General features: G+C 45.4%; 6 protein-coding genes across 6 annotated transcripts; 1 reads left to right on the forward strand and 5 right to left on the reverse strand.

Annotated features, from left to right (window-relative positions):
- Positions 1 to 4,830: 4,830 nt before the first annotated feature.
- On the reverse strand, positions 4,831 to 6,307 carry AGABI2DRAFT_122284 (hypothetical protein; the record flags this gene model as incomplete). Its single annotated transcript, XM_006456318.1, has 4 exons — positions 4,831 to 4,963; positions 5,017 to 5,620; positions 5,673 to 6,135; positions 6,191 to 6,307. 4 exons carry the CDS (start codon positions 6,305 to 6,307, stop codon positions 4,831 to 4,833), a joined length of 1,317 nt encoding a protein of 438 aa, XP_006456381.1.
- Positions 6,308 to 10,094: 3,787 nt separating this feature from the next.
- Positions 10,095 to 12,398, forward strand: AGABI2DRAFT_122285 (hypothetical protein; the record flags this gene model as incomplete). The annotated part of the gene is made up of 19 exons (XM_006456319.1): positions 10,095 to 10,105; positions 10,168 to 10,173; positions 10,228 to 10,320; positions 10,387 to 10,398; positions 10,448 to 10,886; positions 10,939 to 11,020; positions 11,076 to 11,222; positions 11,277 to 11,339; positions 11,399 to 11,445; positions 11,501 to 11,551; positions 11,609 to 11,620; positions 11,677 to 11,701; positions 11,755 to 11,768; positions 11,817 to 11,894; positions 11,955 to 12,035; positions 12,090 to 12,108; positions 12,167 to 12,212; positions 12,263 to 12,320; positions 12,372 to 12,398. The coding sequence occupies 19 exons, from the start codon at positions 10,095 to 10,097 to the stop codon at positions 12,396 to 12,398; spliced, it is 1,311 nt and encodes a 436-aa protein (XP_006456382.1).
- A 1,504-nt stretch (positions 12,399 to 13,902) lies between these two features.
- On the reverse strand, positions 13,903 to 14,251 carry AGABI2DRAFT_195525 (hypothetical protein). Its single transcript, XM_006456320.1, has one exon. It carries the CDS (start codon positions 14,230 to 14,232, stop codon positions 14,020 to 14,022), a length of 213 nt encoding a protein of 70 aa, XP_006456383.1. The 5' UTR covers positions 14,233 to 14,251; the 3' UTR covers positions 13,903 to 14,019.
- AGABI2DRAFT_228312 (hypothetical protein) lies at positions 14,236 to 15,673 on the reverse strand (the record flags this gene model as incomplete). Its single annotated transcript, XM_006456321.1, has 2 exons — positions 15,645 to 15,673; positions 14,236 to 15,587 (listed from the first exon to the last, which is right to left on the reverse strand). A coding segment is annotated over exon 2 (1,254 nt), but the record flags the coding sequence as incomplete, so codon positions are not given.
- A 1,630-nt stretch (positions 15,674 to 17,303) lies between these two features.
- Positions 17,304 to 19,714, reverse strand: AGABI2DRAFT_122287 (hypothetical protein; the record flags this gene model as incomplete). The annotated part of the gene is made up of 12 exons (XM_006456322.1): positions 17,304 to 17,567; positions 17,638 to 17,799; positions 17,849 to 17,957; positions 18,010 to 18,231; positions 18,285 to 18,528; positions 18,579 to 18,628; positions 18,679 to 18,782; positions 18,833 to 18,999; positions 19,043 to 19,172; positions 19,269 to 19,302; positions 19,357 to 19,449; positions 19,509 to 19,714. 12 exons carry the CDS (start codon positions 19,712 to 19,714, stop codon positions 17,304 to 17,306), a joined length of 1,785 nt encoding a protein of 594 aa, XP_006456385.1.
- A 682-nt stretch (positions 19,715 to 20,396) lies between these two features.
- AGABI2DRAFT_54359 (hypothetical protein) lies at positions 20,397 to 20,912 on the reverse strand (the record flags this gene model as incomplete). The annotated part of the gene is made up of 1 exon (XM_006456323.1): positions 20,397 to 20,912. A coding segment is annotated over one exon (516 nt), but the record flags the coding sequence as incomplete, so codon positions are not given.
- Between the last annotated feature and the right edge of the window lie 1,776 nt (positions 20,913 to 22,688).

Here is a 22,688-nt window from a genome sequence, read left to right on the forward strand (position 1 = left end):
GAATGATGTGATATGTGGCAGTCTTCAGTTGCGTTAATGCTATGCGAATTATTGACTTGATAAATCTTGCGGCGAAATCTTGCGAGTAGCGAGAGAAAACTGATTGTCGATAATAAAACGAAACGGTCAAAATCTTGATGAGCGTAAACTGCGTAACGGCGTTAATTGTTTGGATTTCTCTTTCTGAGTAGATGATTTCTGCAACAAGTTGATCTAAGTCGAAGTTACTCAGGAAAGATGATTGACAAACCGAAGACGGTGCACTCCCGGAGCAAATGGCTTCAAACAAACAGAAGCCTCGATGTCGGTGAGTTCACCAACTGTCGAGCTCTGAATTCTTGGAACGAAATACAGGGACGTGGTAGAAGAGAATAACAACGAACTCGACGCCAGACGCGCTCACTTCAACATTGATCACGTGACCGGTCAGTCGCCAAGCTCGAACAAACAATGACAGGTCAGTGATGCGCCTAATTATAACGATTTTTCCCTGCAACAAACTTGCACATCACCTACACCGTGTAGTAACTTTTCTGTCCGCACCTTTGATCATATTCTATCACCGTCTTCAGGTGCATCACGCAAAAAGAAACACCCAAGGCCCTTATCATGATATCGCGCCATAACTTGATGAACCCTGGTGTCCATTTTCATCTTCGGCCCTTGTCAACCAGAGGAGCCAGAGGATACCTCGACTACGACCGTGATTCCGAGATAACCACAATTCTCCACCAACAACAGTAATGATTCCATTAGATGACTCCGTAGAATAACAAAAGGATTGAGATTGGGTTTATTGTAACCCGTTGGAAAGGGCGTCAAGCCAGAGACTGGGATAGCACAGAACTGTTGCTACCGCTTATCCTCGTCGGCCTTACTATCTACTTCTGTTGCGATGCCTTTGTCTCCTCTCCCCTTCCATTGACATCGGCTGGCTGACTCAAATCATTTGTCACAGATCCTCCAGTAAACTGGTACGCCCCTCTTTCGCCCTTGATAGAAGTTAAATTTGAATATGGATGGGAGATGTCTAAGGGTTTGAGGGTTGACAGCCGTTGACGTCCCCAAAACCCTCTGCATTTTCTCAAATTGCGGCGGATCGAAAATTTAAGCGGAGCAAAGCAGTTGCATGACGAACAAAACCCTCTTCGAAGACCAGAATCCCTTGCTCAACAAGGGCCTTGCCTTCTTCGTCGGCCCCGACGTTATCTGAGGTTCGCTTGAAATTATTTTTTCAAACGGAAGCCTCGCTTACTGTAAAAAGATGCGAGATAGTCATGATGTTACGATGGAGATATGAGCATCGTACGTTGAGCGGCCAAACATAACTCTTCATCAGTACAGACTCGGGAGTCGAGATGTCGCCGAAGCTACTAGTATCCAATGACGCCATATACGCGCCCCTACGTTCAGCATCCACTCTAAAGTTTCGATGAATGATCGCCACTCAAAGACATCCTCCTAGGTTTCGAGGGGGATCAATGCACCGCTCGAATACCGATGATTATTATCCTCTATCTAATTTACTACTAAAATACTGCGAAGACATCGCAGCATCAAATGGCTTCGGAATTACCGATTCCAGCGATCATCAGAATAGTTGATTAAAATTACTAGAAGATCCTTGCGGGGTTGGTCGACTTACTACAGTAGCCATGTCATCCCCACAAATCCTGAAGCCGGCCACAAGTGATTGATTGATCCACGATGCATGATCTCGAACCCTATTATTGATTTCATGTTTTATATTTCGTCATTTTTACCGAGGTCACTGGAGCCCTATGTCGGCAGCATCACTTCACGAGTGGCACACGTCTTATAAGGATCAATGAGAATCAGATGTCCCAACTTAATAGACTAGAAAATCCACACAGAACATCATATTTCTCATACTATGGGCACGAATTTGATGAAAGAATTCTCAGGGAAATATATTGCTACTATATAATCTACTGCCATGCATTGACATGATAGATATCGTCATACAGGCGATGATCATGGCAACGTCTATGTGTTTAGGTCCCGATCCGATAGACCTGATTTGAATGATTAGTTGCGGCGTAAAAGATGATCCATTATTGCCAAGGTCGAGATCACAATGTATTATCATTTATCCTCGATCAGCTCGCAGATTCGTACCACACCTCTGCGTCCCTAATACAGGTGCCTGATCGGTACCTTCAAGTTAGGATTGCATGGAACTGCATGGAACTTCACCTGTGGTCACTGGTTGGGTCACTGGTGCTGGAGCTAACGCTTCTCGTTACTCAGGGAAACTCAGGGATTAAATAGAGATTTCTCAGCCTTTCCGTCGCATCCGATAATTCTACATCTACTTCAGGAGGATCCAAAACGTTTTTGCAGGTACATCAAAATGACCTGAACTCCTTGTTCCCATCTAAACAATAGCTAGTGACTTCATGATCTACAGGCCAATGAATGACGACTTCATACTATCAAAGAATCACATTGATACGTAGCGCAATTGGTAAAGCCTTGACATCTTGATTCTGAGGTCGCCTAGTCCCGATACGTCCGCCCATTGTTCAAGGATGATTGATTGTGCTACGTAAATCAAGAAAGAAACTCGAGTTGTATGTTCTGACTACAACTCAGGCAATGCAATGCTGACGATACTCGTAGGCAGTGATACTTGATGTGATGAACCACTGCTATCGATAGCTCGAAACAATTCAAGAAGCTTAAGCAGCAGACCAGCGTATTTCAGCTAGGTGTATATTTTAGGTATAGGCCAAAATTAGGTCTTGGCAGTCCATTTCCGCCCGATAGACCTTCATTTCGCTTTTAATACACCACCGATAAATCCATGTTAGTATGTGGTGATACACATGACGCTCATATCGAAACATAGACATCCTATTATATCATAGGCATCCGGAACTATATCATAGCGACTTCCGCTCAAGGCGCAGAAGCGCCATTGTGGCAAGCTGTCAAAACTAGTAAGGTTCTGCTGCCTTGCAATCAAATCGGCGGGAATGCTTATAGGAGATTGCCTCGACGTAGTTACCATATCGGGCGATCGTCCAAACGGGACGAGCTTCTTTCCCCATCCCATGGTCTTGGCTTGATGAAGGAAGTTTGGTCGCCGCTTCAAAGCTCAGCCTGACAATCCCACGTCCGTTTCATCCTCCTTATGCATTCCTAGTCCCCAGGCCCATGGAAGTGCGCATGGATTACATTCTTGTTAGCGATCTCTCTCTAGGGCTGATACGATTAACAGTCAGTTCGATGTTTATCTTGGTTCTCGGATATAACGCAGCGATATCATCTGTCATGTATGTATACCTCCTTATGACAAATTTCCCCAATCTACTAAGCGGCTTTAACACCGGTGCTTAACCATCCCTGGTTTGTTGGTCCATGTGGAAGGTTCCATTACCAGAGTTTCATCTCGAGCACCTCGCCGATGATTGTTTTTTTCTCCGATCTTTGTAAAAGAGACCGGCCCTTGGGGAATTCACCTCCGTCGGCATATTAATGTACTCTCGATATTTAAAATTCGTTTACGCTTTAGGTTTCGACTTTTTTTTGTTCTCCTGGGTGTAGACACGCAAACTAATCACCAGCCCCTTGTGCCTCTAGATCGCATGATTTCATCGTCCCTGAAGAATCGCTTCTCCACCTGCCCTGATGGACGTGCCCAAGATAAACGTCTAAAAGCACCGCAACTGTCGGGACGCTCACGTACAGCTCACGTACAGCTCACGTATTGCTTTCCACATTGTCAGGGCTCCTCGTGTCCGGACAACTCCTTTAAATTCATACCTATTTCAAGAAAAATACAAACGAATTACATCCCACCCTTTCGGACGTTAACTTACATCGCTGAATTCCGATCTGCCAAACCCAAGTTGAACCCAATATGTATATTTCATTTTTTATTTGTATTGTATTCAGTGGTCGCATCAGATCACTCGTCCGCGGGCAATTGGCAATTCGTAGAGTTGACTTCAACCAAGCTGTCAGCTAGAAAAAGTAAATCGAGACCATTGCTTCTTAAGAACAAATGTCAATTTATATACAACCGTAGTGCTTCTCCATCATCCTGTTTCTCAGCACCTCCTCACATAATGATAGCAAGCGTGGCTGATCGGGGATTGATAAATATATAAAAGAGTATATACTCTTGATAGAAATTATGGCATATATCCTGAAGATACTCAGTCAGAATGGCTCAAAGGAACCGCCGGCGGTGTATTGCGCTTAAATTAGGCATTCAACCTTGATGCCAACAAGGGACTTTCGCTTACTTGTAAACGTGGTCATCCGATATATACCCTGGTCAAGTCAAGAGTCCTATCACGGAGAGCCATAAGTACGTTTTTCCTGCCCGGTTTCAAGTGATGTTCTATCAATTTTTGATGCAACTATACCTGTTGTAACATACACAGTGCTATGACCCTGATCGTATGAGAGAAACTTCCGCTTCAAGTGGAGGCTGTCGCCTTTTCATGATACGCAGATGACTTACTTGTAGATGATTCCATCTCCTTGAAATTTTTCGGTCTGAATTAGACGAGAGATGTATATATATATACAATGGATACATACATCAATTTTACATATTTTACGGAAATTCTACTAGGTGCAATATAAAAAAAGCGTTATATACACCCAAACCCCAAATATGAGAGACGTAAACCAGTAGGTATTAAAGTAAAATAATGAGTGATCCATTGATCCATAACCGATGGTCATTCCAATAATCTAAGTAAGTGATGAATGCGAGTATCGAGGGATATCGAATGATGAGATGTAAAGGTATAGATGTAGGGCCCCGAAATTGATATGCATGTGATAAGGAAATCATGGACGGTTACTCCTTTCCGGTGCAAAGACCTCAGGACTCATATACATCGACAACTGCGGTCCGTTCTTTCGGATACAGCAGCCAACGTAGGTATGAATACCAGTTCGGCTAGATAAATCTCGATGTTTGCTATGAGATCTTTGTCAGTCGGTCGTAGCTGAAAAAATATGCTGATGACTCACAAAACGGTTTGAAGATCCCTAACATATGATTTTGAAAATGCTTCGTTGGTGTCGGCATAAAATTGAGAAATTGCGTTCGCAATGAAGGCATCACTTTTGCAAAAATGACGAACGGGGAAATAAAGCTTCGGCCACAAGCGATTCGACCCTCTCCTTATCTCGAAATAGAGTAAGAATCCGTGAGCCACCTTCTTGGGACTTGAAGGTTGTATGTGCTCATAGCGCCCAACTCCAGGGAAAAAGAGTCCCCAAAGTCGTTCAATCAGGTCACATGTCTCCTTGGTAAGCGGATCGTCGTCGAGAGCACCGCCTAAACGAATAATGCTAATGATCTCCTCCAACGTAGTAGCATCTGATCGGAAATAGACCTTTATTCTGTTTTGTTCGGAGGGGACGCAGTCAACTGCGATCATATCCGGAACAGGGCGCCGGCTTTTTGGGATGGTTTCCATGAAAGACAGAACGCGTATCCATGGTTCCACGAGACCGAGACGCGACATACATTGCGTCACCAGGTCTTCCTGAGGGACCTTGGTTGCTGTCGAACGTAGATGAGGGAGGAAATAGAACTTTCCAACCATGGAGTCCTTCGAAAAATCACCGCCTGTATCATAAGATTAGCTCAGGACCTGCTAATTAGGAACAGAAAGACAAACCTAGGAAGAATTGTGATGAGTAATCCGCGTTCTTGCTCCCTTCCGCCCGATCGAGAATCAAAGTCTGACGGCAAACTTCTGTCCACTCGAGGGACCAGGCCTTCGTCCTATTCCAGGAACGCAAACCCTGAAGCGTTCTCATCCAATCACTCGAAGGGCAAGGCGAGCCATCACTATAGTCAAGAGGTTCCATAGCGAAGCGAATGGACATTGCACCGTCGGCGTCAACAGCCCAGATAAGCTCCATTGGAGTGTGGTCATCGGAAAAAAAAGTGCAAGGTCGAATCCCTTGTGCCATGAATTCTTGTGGTGTAGGACCCAGTAGAGGAACAAGCTCATGGTCGAAGTAATCCATGAAGTCACGGACGACGCTTGGAGACACTGATACCCGCTCCAGGAGATATTGAAGTCCACGTCCGATTTCTGATTTCCAGAAAGTTGAGCGGGACGAGACATAATCATACTACAAACATAGTCAGTTAGATACCGTGGCAAAGGTTAAGGGACCCATAACGTACAATGCATAGCGGTTCCGAAGCGAGGCTACGAATGAGATTGTGAAACGACTTGATCTCATTGTGCCTTGGTTCGTAAGTAGTGGTTAAGTGTACAGCGGGGTCGGCGAAGGTGGACATGTTTTTGGAGGGCAAACGAGAGGAGGTGCTTAGTTTGAAGCATTATCGCAGGTGATTTATATAGGATGAAAGGGTGTTGAAGGGACGACCTATGCAACAAGATGTGCAGTTTGTAGATTAGTCCCACGTCAGATCTGAAGAACTACGTACACTGTAGAGAGAAGGACATTGTAAAGCCACACATCTATTTCCCCGACGATTTACTCCGGTTTTAGATTACGATCCCTTTTGGCTATGACACAAGATCGCAAGGGCCCTCAACATGGGAACTTGCATCGGTGTGATCACTGGTCACGCCGGACTGATGCCGGATCCAGGGAAACCGATCCAGTCGCCGACTAAAGGCATGTCCCGTCGGCATCTCAGGGCGCTTCAAATTCCGGCGCCTGATCCGCGGCTTCCGACTCCGGCTTATGGACGACTTGCTCATACACGCCGTCTGGCTCTGGCACCGGAGCGCTCTCCGAAGTCTATCAGCATATCAGAATTCGAGCCGTCTTAATCAATTTCTAGGGAAACAATCCTGGGTATCATACATTGGGGTAGCCCACTACACCTTAGAGCAACAGATTTGCGATCTGTAGATGAAATGAACCAAGTCAGTGTTCATGGAAGAGATGTTTGATCAAACGCCGCATTGAAGCAGCTCAATGTGTTACTTAGTATCCATCGCGTTTCGCTCAGATTCAGCTCCCGATTCAGATTCAGAAGTGACATCAAAATACAGTACAGAATGTCATCTGCTGTTCTGTATGAGCACCCACGCTCAACAACTTCCTACTTACATCAGGGAATTTCATGTGACACGACCACCACGTATCAGAATCTGTTACGGCCGAAGGAGTCGCCGTTACCACTCCAAGTCAATGAATAGCAAAAGGAGAACCAGTGGCACTGCAGAGGAACACTTGAGTGAAAGGAGGTAGATGCTACAGGGCGCAACGTCAATGAAATCTACGTATTAGATCAAATCTTCATGTATACCTGCGGTCGTTTGATGGCTTCTGTCGGACGGGAGATGGGGAGCGACCAAGGTGGAAAAAGACCAAGGGCGGATTATTTTCGTCATTCCTGGTACGCCAGGAAACTGATATCAGAACACATCAGAACAGGGGCAGTCTCCGAAGGACATATGCACCCAACAAAATATATATAGCTGCTTTCACCTTCTAAGTAATTACCCTGACACCCAAAATATTAAAATACTAATTTACACTGCAGATCTAAGGGTTACGCGGTGACGGCTCCTTTTCCACATGACTAGACTACCTACCACATCTGTTGTTCGAATTCAATCCTAGCAGAACCTATTGTGAAGAACGTGGTAGCTTGGGGGAATTCTCCAGAAGATCTAACAGAATATTGCATGATTCCCAGCGCGTGAACAAACCTGAACGTTGAACGTTGAAGCCAAGGTCAACATATAGACCGATCAATTACCCAAGCATGCCCGAACGCACGTGAATAAGAGGAGTCTGATGTCAGGATAAGGCTCTTGTATATACACCACCGCGATCTGTGATGCCGCAGTCCTTCTGGCCAGCAACCTGGACAAGCATGGAGTAGTATCGTCCGCACTACGAAACTACTCCGCTTAAATACATTATCTCTTCTTTGTGTCAGTCACATTGCCCGAACTGTGTTTATTAAAGCACGTGGCTTCGGCCGCAATCGGCAACAGTTTCCTCTTTTCGAATCAGGTACGCCTCACTTCCTTCCCGCGAGTCGAGGTTGCTTCTAACAATTTAGTGCGAGTGAGATATCTCTCATATATGGAGGCGCCACACCCAACTGCGACATCATTCCGACAGCGTACGCCTTTCAGGATCCTATGGCTGATGTCATGATATAGTTAGACCTTGATTGCTGCTCACAAAATTCCTTGATTGGAAGATGCGAATATGGGGTTTGGCGCTCTTCAATTAAATTTGGCCTGTAAATTGAGATTATGGGCTCCTTGCGCCACCTCTAGCGCGGATTCAAGATGATATTCTTATGGCATCAACTACAGAAAATTCCATACCTTTCGTGACCCCGAAGATATTCTATCGCCAGGTTAGGTTCAAATTTCAGTATTCAAACGTTCAACGTTTGGAATAATCGATCATCATTTGCTGGCCATCACTGCTTCTGCAAAGGTGTCTAAATAAAAGAAGACTAATGATATATTGCTACTTACTCGGTGCTCGGAGGTCCTCGAATCAGAATCGTCTACAACATGCACGCCGGCTGGACCGAGCAATGCATTTTTCAGCCCTCATCGGAGTCTTCCGTAGAATGCTACAGAGTTCATGCTCCTGAAAAAAAGACCCAGTGACGGCAGATTCAACCAGACAGGTTTCTAGTGAAGGATGGTCACATCAGCATTCGACGACAAATGACATGAGTGTGAGATTAATGATCAAGTGATGCCGTATAGAATCCCTGGTCCAATCAGCCTTCGCTCACTATTCTGGTCTTAAAAAAATTTGCAACCACCGGAGAAGTTTGTCTATCAAGATGAAGCGAATTAGAGTTATTGAAAACGAGCACCCTATGATGAATAGAAGCACAAGATAGATGACACTCACATTCTAAGGATTATTTTTCACATTCCGGAACCGGTCGCGGGTCGATCGTTGCCTTATTTGACTTCGTAATACTTTAACTTCAAAATACTGATGATCATCCGGAATCCCCGAAGTCGCCACCCGCAGCTCAAAAAAAAAAAAAAAAAAAAATCGGATTGAGTTTGAGCCTACTTCAAATGGGAGAAGTGCCTGCTCGATTGCGATCATCATTCCGTTGTACACATGGGCCCATATCTTCGAAATTTTGTTTCGAAAACCTTTCTTCGGAAAGAGCTGCTCGTGTTCCCGATCTCGGAAAGAAGTTGAAGATGAAAAATGTCCGGGATATCGTGCACATAAACGTAACGACCTAGTCTCAATTTGTGAGTCATTGACAGGCTTCTAAAACACATTCCTCTCTCATAACCCGCTTACTGGAGGAAGCTTTATGTAACTCTCAAACTGAATCAGGTCTACCACAAGCTTCGCGGAAGGCTTCTTTTGTGCATTTGGCGATGATCACTTACTCTGCTTATATGGTAACTGGTAAGTTCCAAATGCGGCTTTACCGGAAGCTGTATCGACATTTTCCTCTCTTGTCGGACGCTGCGATGGGTTAAGAACGGTGAACTATTGGCTGAATTCGGTAATGGTGCTTAACTATGAGCCGTTGGATATATGGCGACGATGCGGTTGTAGAAAGGACAGTTGGCCCGTGGCAGTGGCACCAGCCTCGGCGGTGGGGGCTAATTTTACAAACCTCAGGCCGAGTCGCCGTAAGTTCTTTCGTTGATTATTCGGGGACCTCGAAAACTTGAACTGTAGCGTTTTATGTTTCAAGTCCTGACAGTGAAAATAAGACCCATCGTCGTCAAGTCTGCGGTCACGAATTTGAGTCACTTCAATGTCGGATAACCCGTTGTTCACGCTGCCGGACTGCATTCCTATTTGCATTCCTATTAGTTCGGGTCTCACTTGGCGTCTCCGAGTCTTTCCCAAAAAAGGGCAGCTGGCCGCTGATGACTCTGCCAGACCGGCCTTTTAGCTCGCCCGTCGCCAGAGAAGGTCAAAACTCACAGTCACACCATCTTTGACGCTGGTTCTCTCTCTCCTCTTGACTACATTGACCACTTGCCCAGCGGACTATCAAGTTGCAGTATCTTCAAGTTTATATCCTCTATCTACGCCCGGACAAGATGATGTGGGACCTGGGTCAAGAGCGTAGCCGCTCTAGGTCAATGACACCTGTGTAAGTGCTCGAAAATAGTATACGACGACGTTTGCCTCATGCCTTGTATAATCATCTCTCAGACCACCGTGAGTAACCTGATGCAATTTGTTGACTCCTGACCATTTCAACCTTCCAACTAGACAACAACTCAACCCCTATTCTGGGTCGCATGAGACTTACCCCGGAGATGCCACCTACATGCCTGTCCCCAGCCCTGCCACTATACCTACTTCGTGAGTGACGGATACTACTGACACCATAACAGGACTAAATCGCATTTCAATCGCTTTATCGAACAGTGCTTTTCCAGAGTGAGTTTAGCTTTAGCTCGGAAACGCATGTTTTATAGTGTGTTTACAGCTATTCCTATCCTCAACAACAGCAGATGCCTGCTCCCGATTATTTGCCACGTGCAGAATATCAATACCAAGCTTCAGCTCCAGCTCCCCAGGTCATTATTGTCAAACACTCTCATCGACAGCATAATCGGCTCCGCAAGAAGTCGCATTCGCACTCCAACTTGCAGTCATACTCTCAATCTCAACCAATTGTGCTTCCGCAACCCATAACATACTCAAACTCGCAACCCATTTACACACAGTCGCCCACGGTTGCCTACCCTCAGATTCAGTACCAGTCAAATTCTCACCATCAATATCGACGTTCGGAACCAAATGCCAGTCATGAGCGTGTCGTATCACCGAACAGACCCAGTTATCCGGCCATTGCTCCAGCTCACCATAAATCTGATGGTAGATTCGTGTACTCCAAATGTACTGGCAGAAAGAAAGCTCTGTGTGTGAGTGACTGGGTGAATATTAGTACGAACTCCCACCTAACGACTCGCTTAGATTGGAATCAATTATCATGGCCAGTCTCATGAGCTTCGAGGTTGTATCAATGATGCCCGTAATGTTCGCAAGTTTTTGATCAGTACGCATCCCAACAAGGCGGCTCCGGATTGGTTCTCATGGTTACTTTATTATAGATAATCACGGTTACAAGAACGAAGATATCGTCCTCCTGACAGATGATACAAGTGAACCTCGGCACTTACCCACTCGGCAAAACCTAATTGACGCAATGAGATGGCTTGTTCGCAGTGCACGACCAGACGACTCTCTTTTCTTCCACTGTACGTAATCGCCCGAATATTGACCTCACGGTCTTTAATACCCTTGTCATCTAGATTCGGGACATGGAGGTCAAATTCAGGATAAAGATGGAGACGAGATGGACGGTTTTGATGAAGGTCAGATCGTCGTCCTTCATGTTCATTGATTCAATATGCTGACAAGTCAAGATTTTCAGTCATATTCCCCCTTGATTTCAAACAAACTGATGTAATTGTGGATGATGTACGTGCCTTGTCTAGAACAAGTTCCTGGAATTGGATCTGAATGCGATTTGTAGGAGATGCATGCTATCATGGTCGCAAATCTCCCTGAAGGTTGCAGGTTAACGGTGAGCTTGGAATTCAACTATGTGGAAACTCGAATGCCCATTAATCCGACCTTCTAGGCTCTTTTTGATGTAAAGTCTATTTCTTTTAATATAAAACTATCCCACTCATAGGCCCGGTTCTATAGTCCTGTCATTCCGGAACTGTATTGGGTGAGTATTCTCCCATGATACTTGTTCAGTCAAGCTGATTTGAAGTTGATCAGATCTGCCTTATATCGTAAGTCTTGGAATTGGTTGCGGCTGTTGTTTGTACCGACGGGACTAGTACTCTTCCCACGGGCGACTGAAAGGTGACCACGTCAAAGCACCTGCCAGGAAACGTAAAGTGACATGTGCCGATGTCGTAAGTCAGCGGTTAGCATACCGCAATACTGGCCGGTCTGAAGCGGTCCCCTATTTCTAGATCTCGTGGTCAGGATGCGAAGATGGGCAGAATAGCGCAGACACATTCCGTAATGGTGTTGCGGTTGGTGCTATGAGTAACGTGAGTTATTTTTCCACCGTCCATCAGAACGAATTGACGGAATAAACCTTTTAGGCTTTCATACACACGCTATGTATGTTTTACAATGTCACTATTACAGCGGTTTCTCACCAACTTTTTTTTCCCGACAGTGCAGCAACCAGATCAATCTTATCGAGATTTGTTGCGCACAGTTAGGTGAGGATATTCTCATCCTAAACGAATCTGTCCGTTAATTGTTTGAATAGAAAGATTCTACGACCCAAGTACAATCAAACTCCACAACTTGGTAGCTCTCACCATATCGTGAGCACTTCTTTTGTCTCTCGACTGCCGCTTCTCAATTACAGCGTCCAGGATACAAGCTTGAAGTTTGTCATCTGAAAGCAAAGACGGCTTTCCATAATGATGCGCCCAGACGCATATTTATATACTTCCTCAACAGGCAGAATGATTTTTATTTGTGTAATTAGCGTAACTATATATTACTGTACAGTGTTGCATACCTTAATGCCATGACGTTGTTGAGCAGAATTCTTGCCTGAACCTAATCGAATTGCTTTCATCTGTATCGCAGCACTCCACGTTTCACCGAAAGAACGTCCATGATCAGTTTGCGGTCACATCGCATACCTTTGCACACCTTTGCATCTCATGCACATGGTTGACGGGGTACGTCATTGCCTATTGTCGGATTACATGGTCATGGGAGGATCATGCTCTATAAACTTGAATGCGACTGATCGATTCTCAGATTGACGGTGTTTAATTACACCATACATTTGGCCATATGCTACTAGTAAAAGATAGCTTGAAATTGCCTCCAACCGTCCTTGAGTTAGCAACGGCTGTCAGATTCAGAAATGAATAATCCCTTTTTAAGTTCTTCAACATTGACTATGTCTACAAGTGGCTTCGTACCTATCTTCTGGTTCAGTGCCCCAAGACTACTGCGCAGACAACGGAGATATGTACTATGAGTGTGGAGAGTGTATCTCATTGGGGCTTTGGAAGTTTTTGAAGCCGTGTCAACAACGCATATATCCGACGGAGAAAGTGGAGCCCCATTCTTTGAAAAATTGTTTAGTCCGTTGACCAGTTGAAATGTTTTATTTGATGTCCGTCGTAGAATTTGTATGACGCGAGGAGACCGTTAGTGTCGGAGCGAATTGATTCAGATCATTGGACTTACACTATGGTCTTTCAAATCGCCCACCACCATCAAGCATGACGGCCCCAATCAATATGAAGTTGTGAACGGAGGGTCATGATTAAGCCTAGTGTGCTGATTGATGGCTCGGGATTGGTGGCGTTTTGCCATAAGATATTAAACCAAGCTATTTCTGATTTCGCTTGATTCAGACGAAATTGATCAATAAGCCTACCGAGCTATTAAGAGACTGATAATCCATCAAGCACAAAGCCTGGAACCTATGAACTACGTCATTTGTACTGATCAACGGCCGGACTCATTCGGTCGTTAACAATTTTCTTCCTCATAGCCTGTAGGACAAGCTTGCACTTTGCACCTTCAACGCGTACATAATGATATGTTGTCATACGTATACCTCCCTGTCAAAGGGCCAGCAACATGTCATTCTCACCGCTTCGGTATTTGGCCAGGTGGGCTAAAGGAGAGTTTAGTGTAACTAGCACTGTCATCAGCGCTTCAGCCTTGAGAGTTGCGATCACCTCTGCTGATGGAGCTCCCCATCTACTACGGATCTTACCCCAATGTGAATCCTGTTTGTCCTCTAATCTAGTCCGAATATCTAAGTCGAATATCATGATTCCCGGTTCGTACGAGTCAAGCGGGCGGGTGTGGGAGATCATCATCTATCTCATTCGGTGAATGTTTGTTTCAAGCGGGCGGAACATGTGGCGGGTAGGACGTGTATAGTCTGTTATTATACGATGCAAATTATATAAGTGATACACAGTTTTTTAGTTTATCTAAGATACTCCCGAATCTCAAGTGTCACAAAACTGAGCTCGTGCCAGCGCTTTACTGGATGGACGCGCCCGCCACATCCCAGCGCTCATCCAAAATTGCATCTACTAGGTCATCTGAATCATCTGTCATAAATCTTCTCCATGGCAGGTCGCGCCCCTGAGAAGGTAGGCTTTTGATGTTGAGCTGTTCGAATTGCCACGCTATTTCACTTGGGATAACTGGATCGTGCTGAAACACGACATCCATGGGTTCGATATCACGCATCTGCCGAGCCTTGACAACTTGTATCAGCAGATTAGGATCGCAAGCCTCCACAGAAAGGCGTCGCAAACTCTCGCAGGGGAATCCAATAGCGCCCGGGGTTAATGCTTCGAGTACCGATGCACTACAATTGACAACTGTCATGATACGAAGTTGGTGTAAACCCTGACAAAATCTTCGAAATGACGTCTGGCCACAATCGAGATTCATTATCATCAGAGAAGTCAGAAGGCGCGTAGAAATCGATGTTGGATGTGATGAGGTACCGGCTTGCCCTGAGAAGTAGTCGAAGATGACGTCAAATCTCCGAGGTGATACGACAGTTTGAGTATCATATCGAGTTATATCATCCAGCGTAAGTGCTTCCAGTGCAGGAAAATAGAAGAGAGATAATAGGTCGATGGCATATGAAGGGATCATGACCCCGAGCTCGAAGACTTTCAGATGAGGAAGTCGTATCTTTGACCGGAATTGCTGCAGTTTGGTCTCTTTCACGTTAGGATCCTTGCTCAGCCTGGGACCCCACCCCATAATAACAAGACTTTCCAGCAGAGGACTCGAAGACAGCAAGCCTTGGAACTCATCTAGAGTGGGAAGAACATCTCTTGCAAGGTATCCTATGGATAACCTAGTAAGTCCCCGTAGTGCTGTCAAATTCTCCCAGTCAACATGCACGCCCTCTAAAACAATGTCTTGGAGGTGTTCCAAGACTTGATTGCCGAACAAGGGTAAAAATACTCGTGATTTCAATGGAGCGAACTTCCGATCGGGACCTGCGAAGTATGGGTTGCAGCGCCGAAGGTCGATGCGGTGCAATATTGGCAGGGCAACTTTTTGGGTAAAATGGAGGAAAGCATACAATGGATCCCAATTGTCCGCGAACATTTGGATTTCTTGCCACCGCCCGGCTTCAGGCAAAATGACACCCATGATGGCTTGCGCTTCGAACCACCTGACTGAATGCGCTTCCTCATCAAAATCCCAGTCTGGATCACAGAGATCGATGGTCAACCGAAGCGGATAAGGACGGGAGCGCTGAAGCCAAACTTGGGCGCGATCCAGTTCCCCCGCATCAATGGGAAAACTGATAGCAAGCGACGACCATAGGTAACGGGATGATAATGCCACCTGTCTCCACCTTGACGAAACGTGGCTGATAGTCATGAGAAATTCTTGAGATTGAATGGTGGGTGCCATTGGATGAGACCCCAGAAGGAAAACGTGAGCGAGAATCTCGTTGGGGAAGGAGTTGATGGACATGGGGGTTGAAGGAGGAGAATTATGTTGTTCCAATTGTCCCGAGGAAGTGACTCTTGTGGAGGATATGCCTATTACATACTGGAAAATGGTTCTCAAACCTGAAAGGTTGGGTAAGCGGTCCAACAAGCAACAAAAATAACTCTGATTGTGCTGACCGTTGAAAAACGCCTTCGCTAAAGGGTAGATGAAGAAAACTTGGAGCAAACGGAAAGCCATTAGCACTTGCTGAGAACGGTTTCGGGCTGTCTGGCCTCAGCGGTTGACTGAAGGAGAGAACCAGGGCACATTGCCCTCCTCATGGCAGGGGTAATAAATGACCATCATCCAACGCCCCGGCAGTACAGTACTCCAAAATTAGTGACCTAAGAAGCTCCGCCTCGTGGCGAAAACGCGTATGGATCGTTGTGGGTCCCAGGTTCAGTCCCTTTGTTCCGTAATAGGTTGAAGGAACCCTACTAAAATTTCATTCCTGCAAGGCCGAACCTGCTTGGGAACTCTACAACTCCTTATGGGACTGTTAATAAAGGCCAAAGGTTCGTTTTACCAATTGCCAGTGGACCAAGTTAACTAGCATCAAACCTATTTGACCTTTAGGACGCCAAGACAAGACACAAGAGTCCGCGAATTTCGAAGGTGGTGAGAAGGAACTCCAATTTGTTACGAGGGACGACAATTTTTCGCTATCGATCTGTTCTGAATCATTGATGGTCTCAGAAGGGTTGCTCCATCACTTAATCAAGAAAATCATTTAATCAGACCATAAATGTCATTTTATCCAACCAACCCGCGTGGACTCTGGAGCCCTGGCGATACCATGGCAGCAAAGCATTGAAACCACACTCAAGGGACTATTCCTGGTTCAGAACCACCCTGTTTGACAGCCAATTGGATTACTTTCAGTAAACCACATTACCCACCAAACTCTATTCGCATTTCGTATCAGCTAGCTCGGCAGTCTACACCCTCTCTCTTGTAATCAATATCTATTTTCTATTCAAGAAAGGCCTACACCCACTGCAGCAGAAGAACCGGAAATGACACATCAAAAATTCACGGTCGTCGCGCTCCAACAGAACAAGGGCTATAGCAGGACAGATAATCGGATGATTTATTCATTATGCATTGCGAGAGTTCCCCTATTGCTAGTTTTGTACGATGTGAAGCTTTAAGCTTTAAAGCCCTGCCCGGTAATGAGATATGAGTTATTAAAATAGTAAAAATCATGATCAATATGAAGGTCTGAGCACTTATCGAAAGTTCGATCATACTAGTGCTACTCCCACCAGTCTCCCACTGTGCAAGGAGTGATTACTGACGCAGACGTTTTGATTTTGGTCAAGATCACAGTTGTAGTCGAAATTTCATTTCGTATCATATCGCGGATTTCTCCTTTTGTCACAAGGCATCGCATGCTTTACGGGACTTCCGATGCAGGTGTCCAACTCAAGTGACTAATTATTTTGACTGAAAACCGCATGGCATTTCTAAGTATTAAAGACAGTCTCACCTGGGATCCGCAATGCCTTTGCATGGATTGGTAACGTTTGCGGCGATAAGTTTACCTTTGGCATTCAAATAAGCTAATTGTTCCACCGCCACATTCTATCGTGCAGCCAAACCGCCGAAACCCCATGCTCTTGACAAGGCATCGTCGCCAGTATTTCAAGTCAGGTATATTCAAATCATGAATTCGAGAAACACATTTCATAGCATATCATGCTGCGCTGTTACATACATCTTACCGCCACGCCAGTAAACGTCAAGCACAGGGGTGTTTAGACAGCATCTGGCAACTCGGGGGTATGCTTCGCCAATTAGCCTGAAATATAGACCCTGGCTTCGAACCCTCTCAAGAAAACCCGACCATCCGCAGCTAGCTTGGCGCTCTTCACCTCCTGGCTCTCGTAGTTTTCCAACAGGAGCTGATACTTGTCCAAGTTTTCAACCCCTTTCACGTCAAAATGCACCTTTTCCTCTGAGAAGTTCAATAGTACGAGGGCGTGACTGCCTCCAAGAGTTCTTAGATACGTAAATACTTGCGGGTGACCGTTTGATAGGTCGCTGAATTCACCATACGTCTGATAGTGTGCACAGCATCCAGCAATTTAATTTGGATCAAAAGAAGGGGAAAGGGGAAAGGTTACGCACGAAAAGCGGGTGGGACTTTCTCAGTTTAAGTGCGCATTTATAAAATGCTAAGACACTAGAAGGGTCCTCAAGCTGAGAAGCTGCGTTCCACGTCCGATAATCTTCGTTCACTCGCATCCAAGGTGTACCCGTCGTGAAGCCCGCATTAGAAGATGCGTCCCACTACTTGAGAATCAGAAAACTGTCACGCTGTCAAAAGTGGTGTTGTTACCTGTACGGGAACGCGAGCGTGATCTCTCGCTTTTTGAGCAAACCCATCGAGTACATCAGACATATCGACATTCTGGTTCCCAGATTCTTCTTGTCGTTTTTTCAAGATTCTATAGGAGCCGATCGTGAGTGAATACTGCTGTAAATGATCAGGAGGCTTACCGGTTCCAATAGTTTTGAGACGCGACATCTTTATACTCTTCTATGCTCCATGATCGCGGAAAATTTTGCATTCCCAGCTCTTGTCCTTGGTAAACATAAAGTGTCCCACCTTGGGTAATCTCTAAAACTGCAAGCATCTTTGCCGAAAGGGCTCTCCATTGTGGCGAGTCGTTACCATAACGAGAAACGGCCCGCGCGTGATCATGATTCTCGATAAAGATCCTGAAACGGATGCACCTGAGAAAAGTCATACGAAATACAGACGGACTACTCACGCATTCCAAAAACCTTCGTCACGTTTGTATAGCTGCCATCTTACAATGATCTCTCTGAATTCCTCCAAGGTCCAATCCTTTTTTATCAATGGGACACGCTGTGGTCCCTCCATCGGGGAGTCGACGTCCATTAGCTCGAAGTGAAAAACCATATCGAGTTCGCCGTTCTTCGGGAGGACATAGGCAGCCAACGCCGATGCGTCGTGTGTGAACGGGGTTTCACCGACAGTCATGATATCGTAGCCTGAAAAACCATATAAGCCTCCTAGCAAGGGCAGCATAGGCGGTACTAACGCGAAAGAACCTTTTCATTCATTTCCTTCAAAAACTCATGAACACGAGGTCTGAAGAGTTGTTCATACCCTCTAGAAGAGCTCAATGAACGATTACTAACCCATTTGCGAAGTACATGCTCGCAGGCTGGTAAAACTCGCCTGGAGCACTTATTGGAGCATCAGGTAGACCATCCGTCTTCGATATCAGATTAATGACATCCATCTGCAAATTGCCTTCATTAAGAAGCCAAGTAAAGGTAATATACCACGTACCCTGAAACCATCGCACCCGCGATCTAACCAGAACTTCATTAAATCGTAGACTGCCTCCCGAACTTCGGGGTTCTCCCAATTCAAATCGGGTTGTTTTGAAACATAAAGGTGGAGGTAATACTCTTTAGTTTCTTCATCAAGATCCCAGGCAGAACCTGCACAGTTCCCTGTTCTAGGTAATGATTTGGCATAGTGAGTACTGTGAGGTACCTTGGAAAACAGATCTCCAATTGTTTGGGGGCCGTTTCTGTCCGCTAGAGTCAAAGTTCGGTGCACGCCAAATGTACCAATCGCGTTTGGGATGTTCTTTGGAAGAGCGAGATTGAAGAAACCATTGATGCTGAAGAAAAAAAAACGTTATCAGCAATGAACACCGAGACCAGGGCAGGTGTTGAGATGTCCATGTATCGAGATGATGGATCAAGCCAAGACTTACTTCGTCAGAAGAGTGATTCACCACCAGATCCATTCTACAAAGCCGAAGTCATCGGAGAGTGAGTGGCGTATTTCAGGAGATTACTCACATTAACTTCATACCACGGTCATGAACGCCATGGAGAAGAGTGTCCCAGTCTTCAAGTGTCCCATATCGGGGGTCAATGTTGCGATAGTCTGAGCTTTAGAGCAGATGTGTGAATCAGCGATTTTGGTATGAAGTTAAACAACATTAGCCTACATGTCATATCCCATATCAGCGAGAGGGGACCGGTAGATAGGTGATAACCATAAAACGTCAACGCCGAGATCCTTGAGATAATCGAGCTTTGCATGAATGCCCTTGAGGTCCCCTATGCCATCACCATTCGAATCGAAGAAAGATATCGGGTATATCTGGTATACGATGGCCTCTTTCCACCATGTTCTTTCGTGCAGATAAACCATGTTGGTGAGAGACCTTGTGGTGCAGCTATCAATCAGGAAATCAAAATAGATGAGTTGCTGTTATTGTCATGTCAGTGATAACCTGTGGCTTAGTAAGGGATGTATTTTTGTCATTTCCTCTGCGTTTGCATGCACAGACCAGCGAAGAAACGAATAGAAGCATTTTCAAAACAGCGACCACGTTGACGGACAAGAAAGAGCCAATGCAACATGTAAAAGCTTTGTTTGGCAACGTTTGATGTAGCAAATGTATGGCAAATAATTACGGCACACATACCGTTCAAAAGCCGGTTTGTTTTTTCTTGGAAGGACGCAAGGATATATTGCTCCGGCATACTGAATATGATTGGCAGATAACAAGGGTAAAAAATAGGAAACCGAGGTGAAAATGCAGTACAACTGATGTGGAACGCTAATGTTACATTGTATGGTAGAAGAGAAGTTGTATGTACGAATGTGCAAGTGACGATAGAGAATAGGAGCCAGGAATCGATTGAGTAATAATTTGTCTGTAATGGATGTGGAGTCAAGGGATTATGATAGACGGTGGTGGTTAATGCTGGAAACAAGGGGGAAGAACATACTTGAATCTGCATTCCTAACAGCGTAAACCATCTAGTAGGATGTAAGTGCAGCTTCAAGCAGAGGCAGAAACAACGGAATGGATGGATTTGGGAGCAGCCTCAAAATGTAGCACGAATTCGGCTTGTGCACCTGTCTCTGGGCTGTGAGGGTATTTGTTGCATTTCGCGACCGTTTTCCATTTCTGTGCAATGATTGCCAAGGCTTCCCCCCCATTCCGTGCTCTGCCGCTTTCGACCAACCAGCATCCGATTACCATCCCAGTCCTGCCAATACCACCTCGGCAATGTACGGCGGTGATGCGCCCACGTCTTTCGTTGTCCCTCAGGACTTCCATGAGCGAATACATGAATTCGATTGACTGTGGTAAGGAACGGTCATGGATAGGGAACCGGTGGTATTCGATTGCTTGTCCATCGATCCCTAGAAACTCTGCACGAGTAGCGAGAACTTCACCGTTATAGGGTCGCAGTTCGCCATTCTCTGTCAGGTCAATAAAGGTTCGAACGCCCGCATGTAATACCGCGTCAAGCTTGGGTTTATTCGGGTTCGCCGGCGTCCAAGGGTACTCACACGCAAGGAGCAGTGGAGTAGCCCAATAAGAGTTTGGTATTGGAGGACAGGGGCTTGAAGTCGAAGCCCCGGGTGCACGAGTGCGCTGTCGATTTTCGTCGTAAGATTGACGCTCTGCCTTTGCGTCTACGAGGGATGAGACGTATTGAGCAGGCGAAAGAAGAAATGACGAGGATGAAGAATTGGAGAAATTCATAGTGAGAATGCGTTTCTGGATATGAGTATAGACCGAGACGAGCCTTGCCTGAGCCCCTGGGTTTTATTCACCCTCAGTTTACGGATCAATTTCTGGGCAGCACATATCGATCATGGCCAGATCATGGCTATGGTCTATAAATAGCGCAATGCGCGTGGCAGTGCCAAGTAACTCCACTCCTCCCAGCAGCCTTACATAGGCCACATGCTGACTGTACAGCCGCCACGCTACTCAGGCGGATATCACGCTTCGATACGTCGCTCTGCAGGCTGGAAAAGAAAGATAGTCCGCGAATATATGCAACACTAGAGAGACAGAGGTAAAGGGTCGCCGGCGTGTGTATTCGTGTCTCGACCTTGATGAATAACCACGTGTCAAGGGTTGCGTTATGTCTAGAACATGATTGCTATGTTCTAGGTGCTTCATTGTGAGGCTTTTTCACAGCTTCGACTGAGATTGTAATTACAGATAGTGCCCCATATCCCGTTTACCGGGCCGATCAATAGGGGATGTAGATGATTGTAGGGATCCACAGGTTCCGATATTCCTTATCTCAAGTGTTAACGACCACTGATTACGAACCAGCTGTCCAAGACTGACATTATCCTGTCCGGTCAAGTTGACCACATTCGATCTCTTACACATTCTTCTTTTGTGCGCGGAGTACACCTCCGCCTCTCCTACCTTTTTTCATAATATTTCGCGTATATATGGCAGTCCTTTGGTCGGGTCGCATTTTATGTGCATGTTGAACGCCCGCTTTTAACACAGTCTTTTTGGAATTAAACTTCAAAGTACCCTGTTAGAGTCTCTATTACGGGATATCTGGTCAGAGTCGTGAAGTATAATGAAATGCCAACAAAAAGAGGCTTTGCCAGATTGCAGGATCAACGCTTCGGGGAAACTGTCTGGATTTAACGCCATTTAATCCCGATTCCGAATGCATTCCTAAATTAAGGGTCATATCCAACGACATTCACACAAACGCGCGACCAGAACGAACGGTAAACGTGTAAGCGACCCTCTTTTTTTTAAAAAAAGTCTACTTCGCTTGAAAACGTCTAATTTAGCTCTGTTCTCCCGAATTCTGTTAATTTATCAAGAAGGATGGAAACTTGATATCTAATCTATAGCATCATTGATTTTGTTCTTGTTTCCGAAGGCTTTGCAAGCGTTTTGAATAATTCGTAAGGGGATGACTGTTACATGACAAAATGGGCTGAGAAAAGAACATTTGCAGTTATAATTAGGCAGCCGCCTACTTCTATACTCACCAGTGTTCTCATGTGTGAATGATGAATTCGACCTACCCACACAAAATTCAGTTTGACCTGTTTTATCCGGATTTGACGTCGAAGTAATTCCGGTCCGCAACTGACCGGGGCCGTATATAATATATAATATATGATACGCGTGAGCATTTATACATCAATAAAGGTGCCGCTTTGAGTCCACGGTATTGGTCGAGCTGTCATGGTTAAAAACAATACTATACCAGGCCTGTTCTATTCTTGAAACAGGTCAATTTATCGCCACTCTACCGACATAGTACTTTAAATGATTCCCAGCAGGTAAAATATCAACCTTCAAGGGTCTTGGAAATTCACTATGAAGTTGCGTGAT

This window comes from Agaricus bisporus, assembly GCF_000300575.1.
Source record: "Agaricus bisporus var. bisporus H97 unplaced genomic scaffold AGABI2scaffold_13, whole genome shotgun sequence".
Taxonomy (NCBI): Eukaryota; Fungi; Basidiomycota; class Agaricomycetes; order Agaricales; family Agaricaceae; genus Agaricus; species Agaricus bisporus.

What these genes read in the sequence shown, in the direction of transcription:
- AGABI2DRAFT_195525 (XM_006456320.1), bottom strand. Translation starts at nt 14,232, where the DNA reads ATGCGTGATATCGAACCCATGGATGTCGTGTTTCAGCACGATCCAGTT.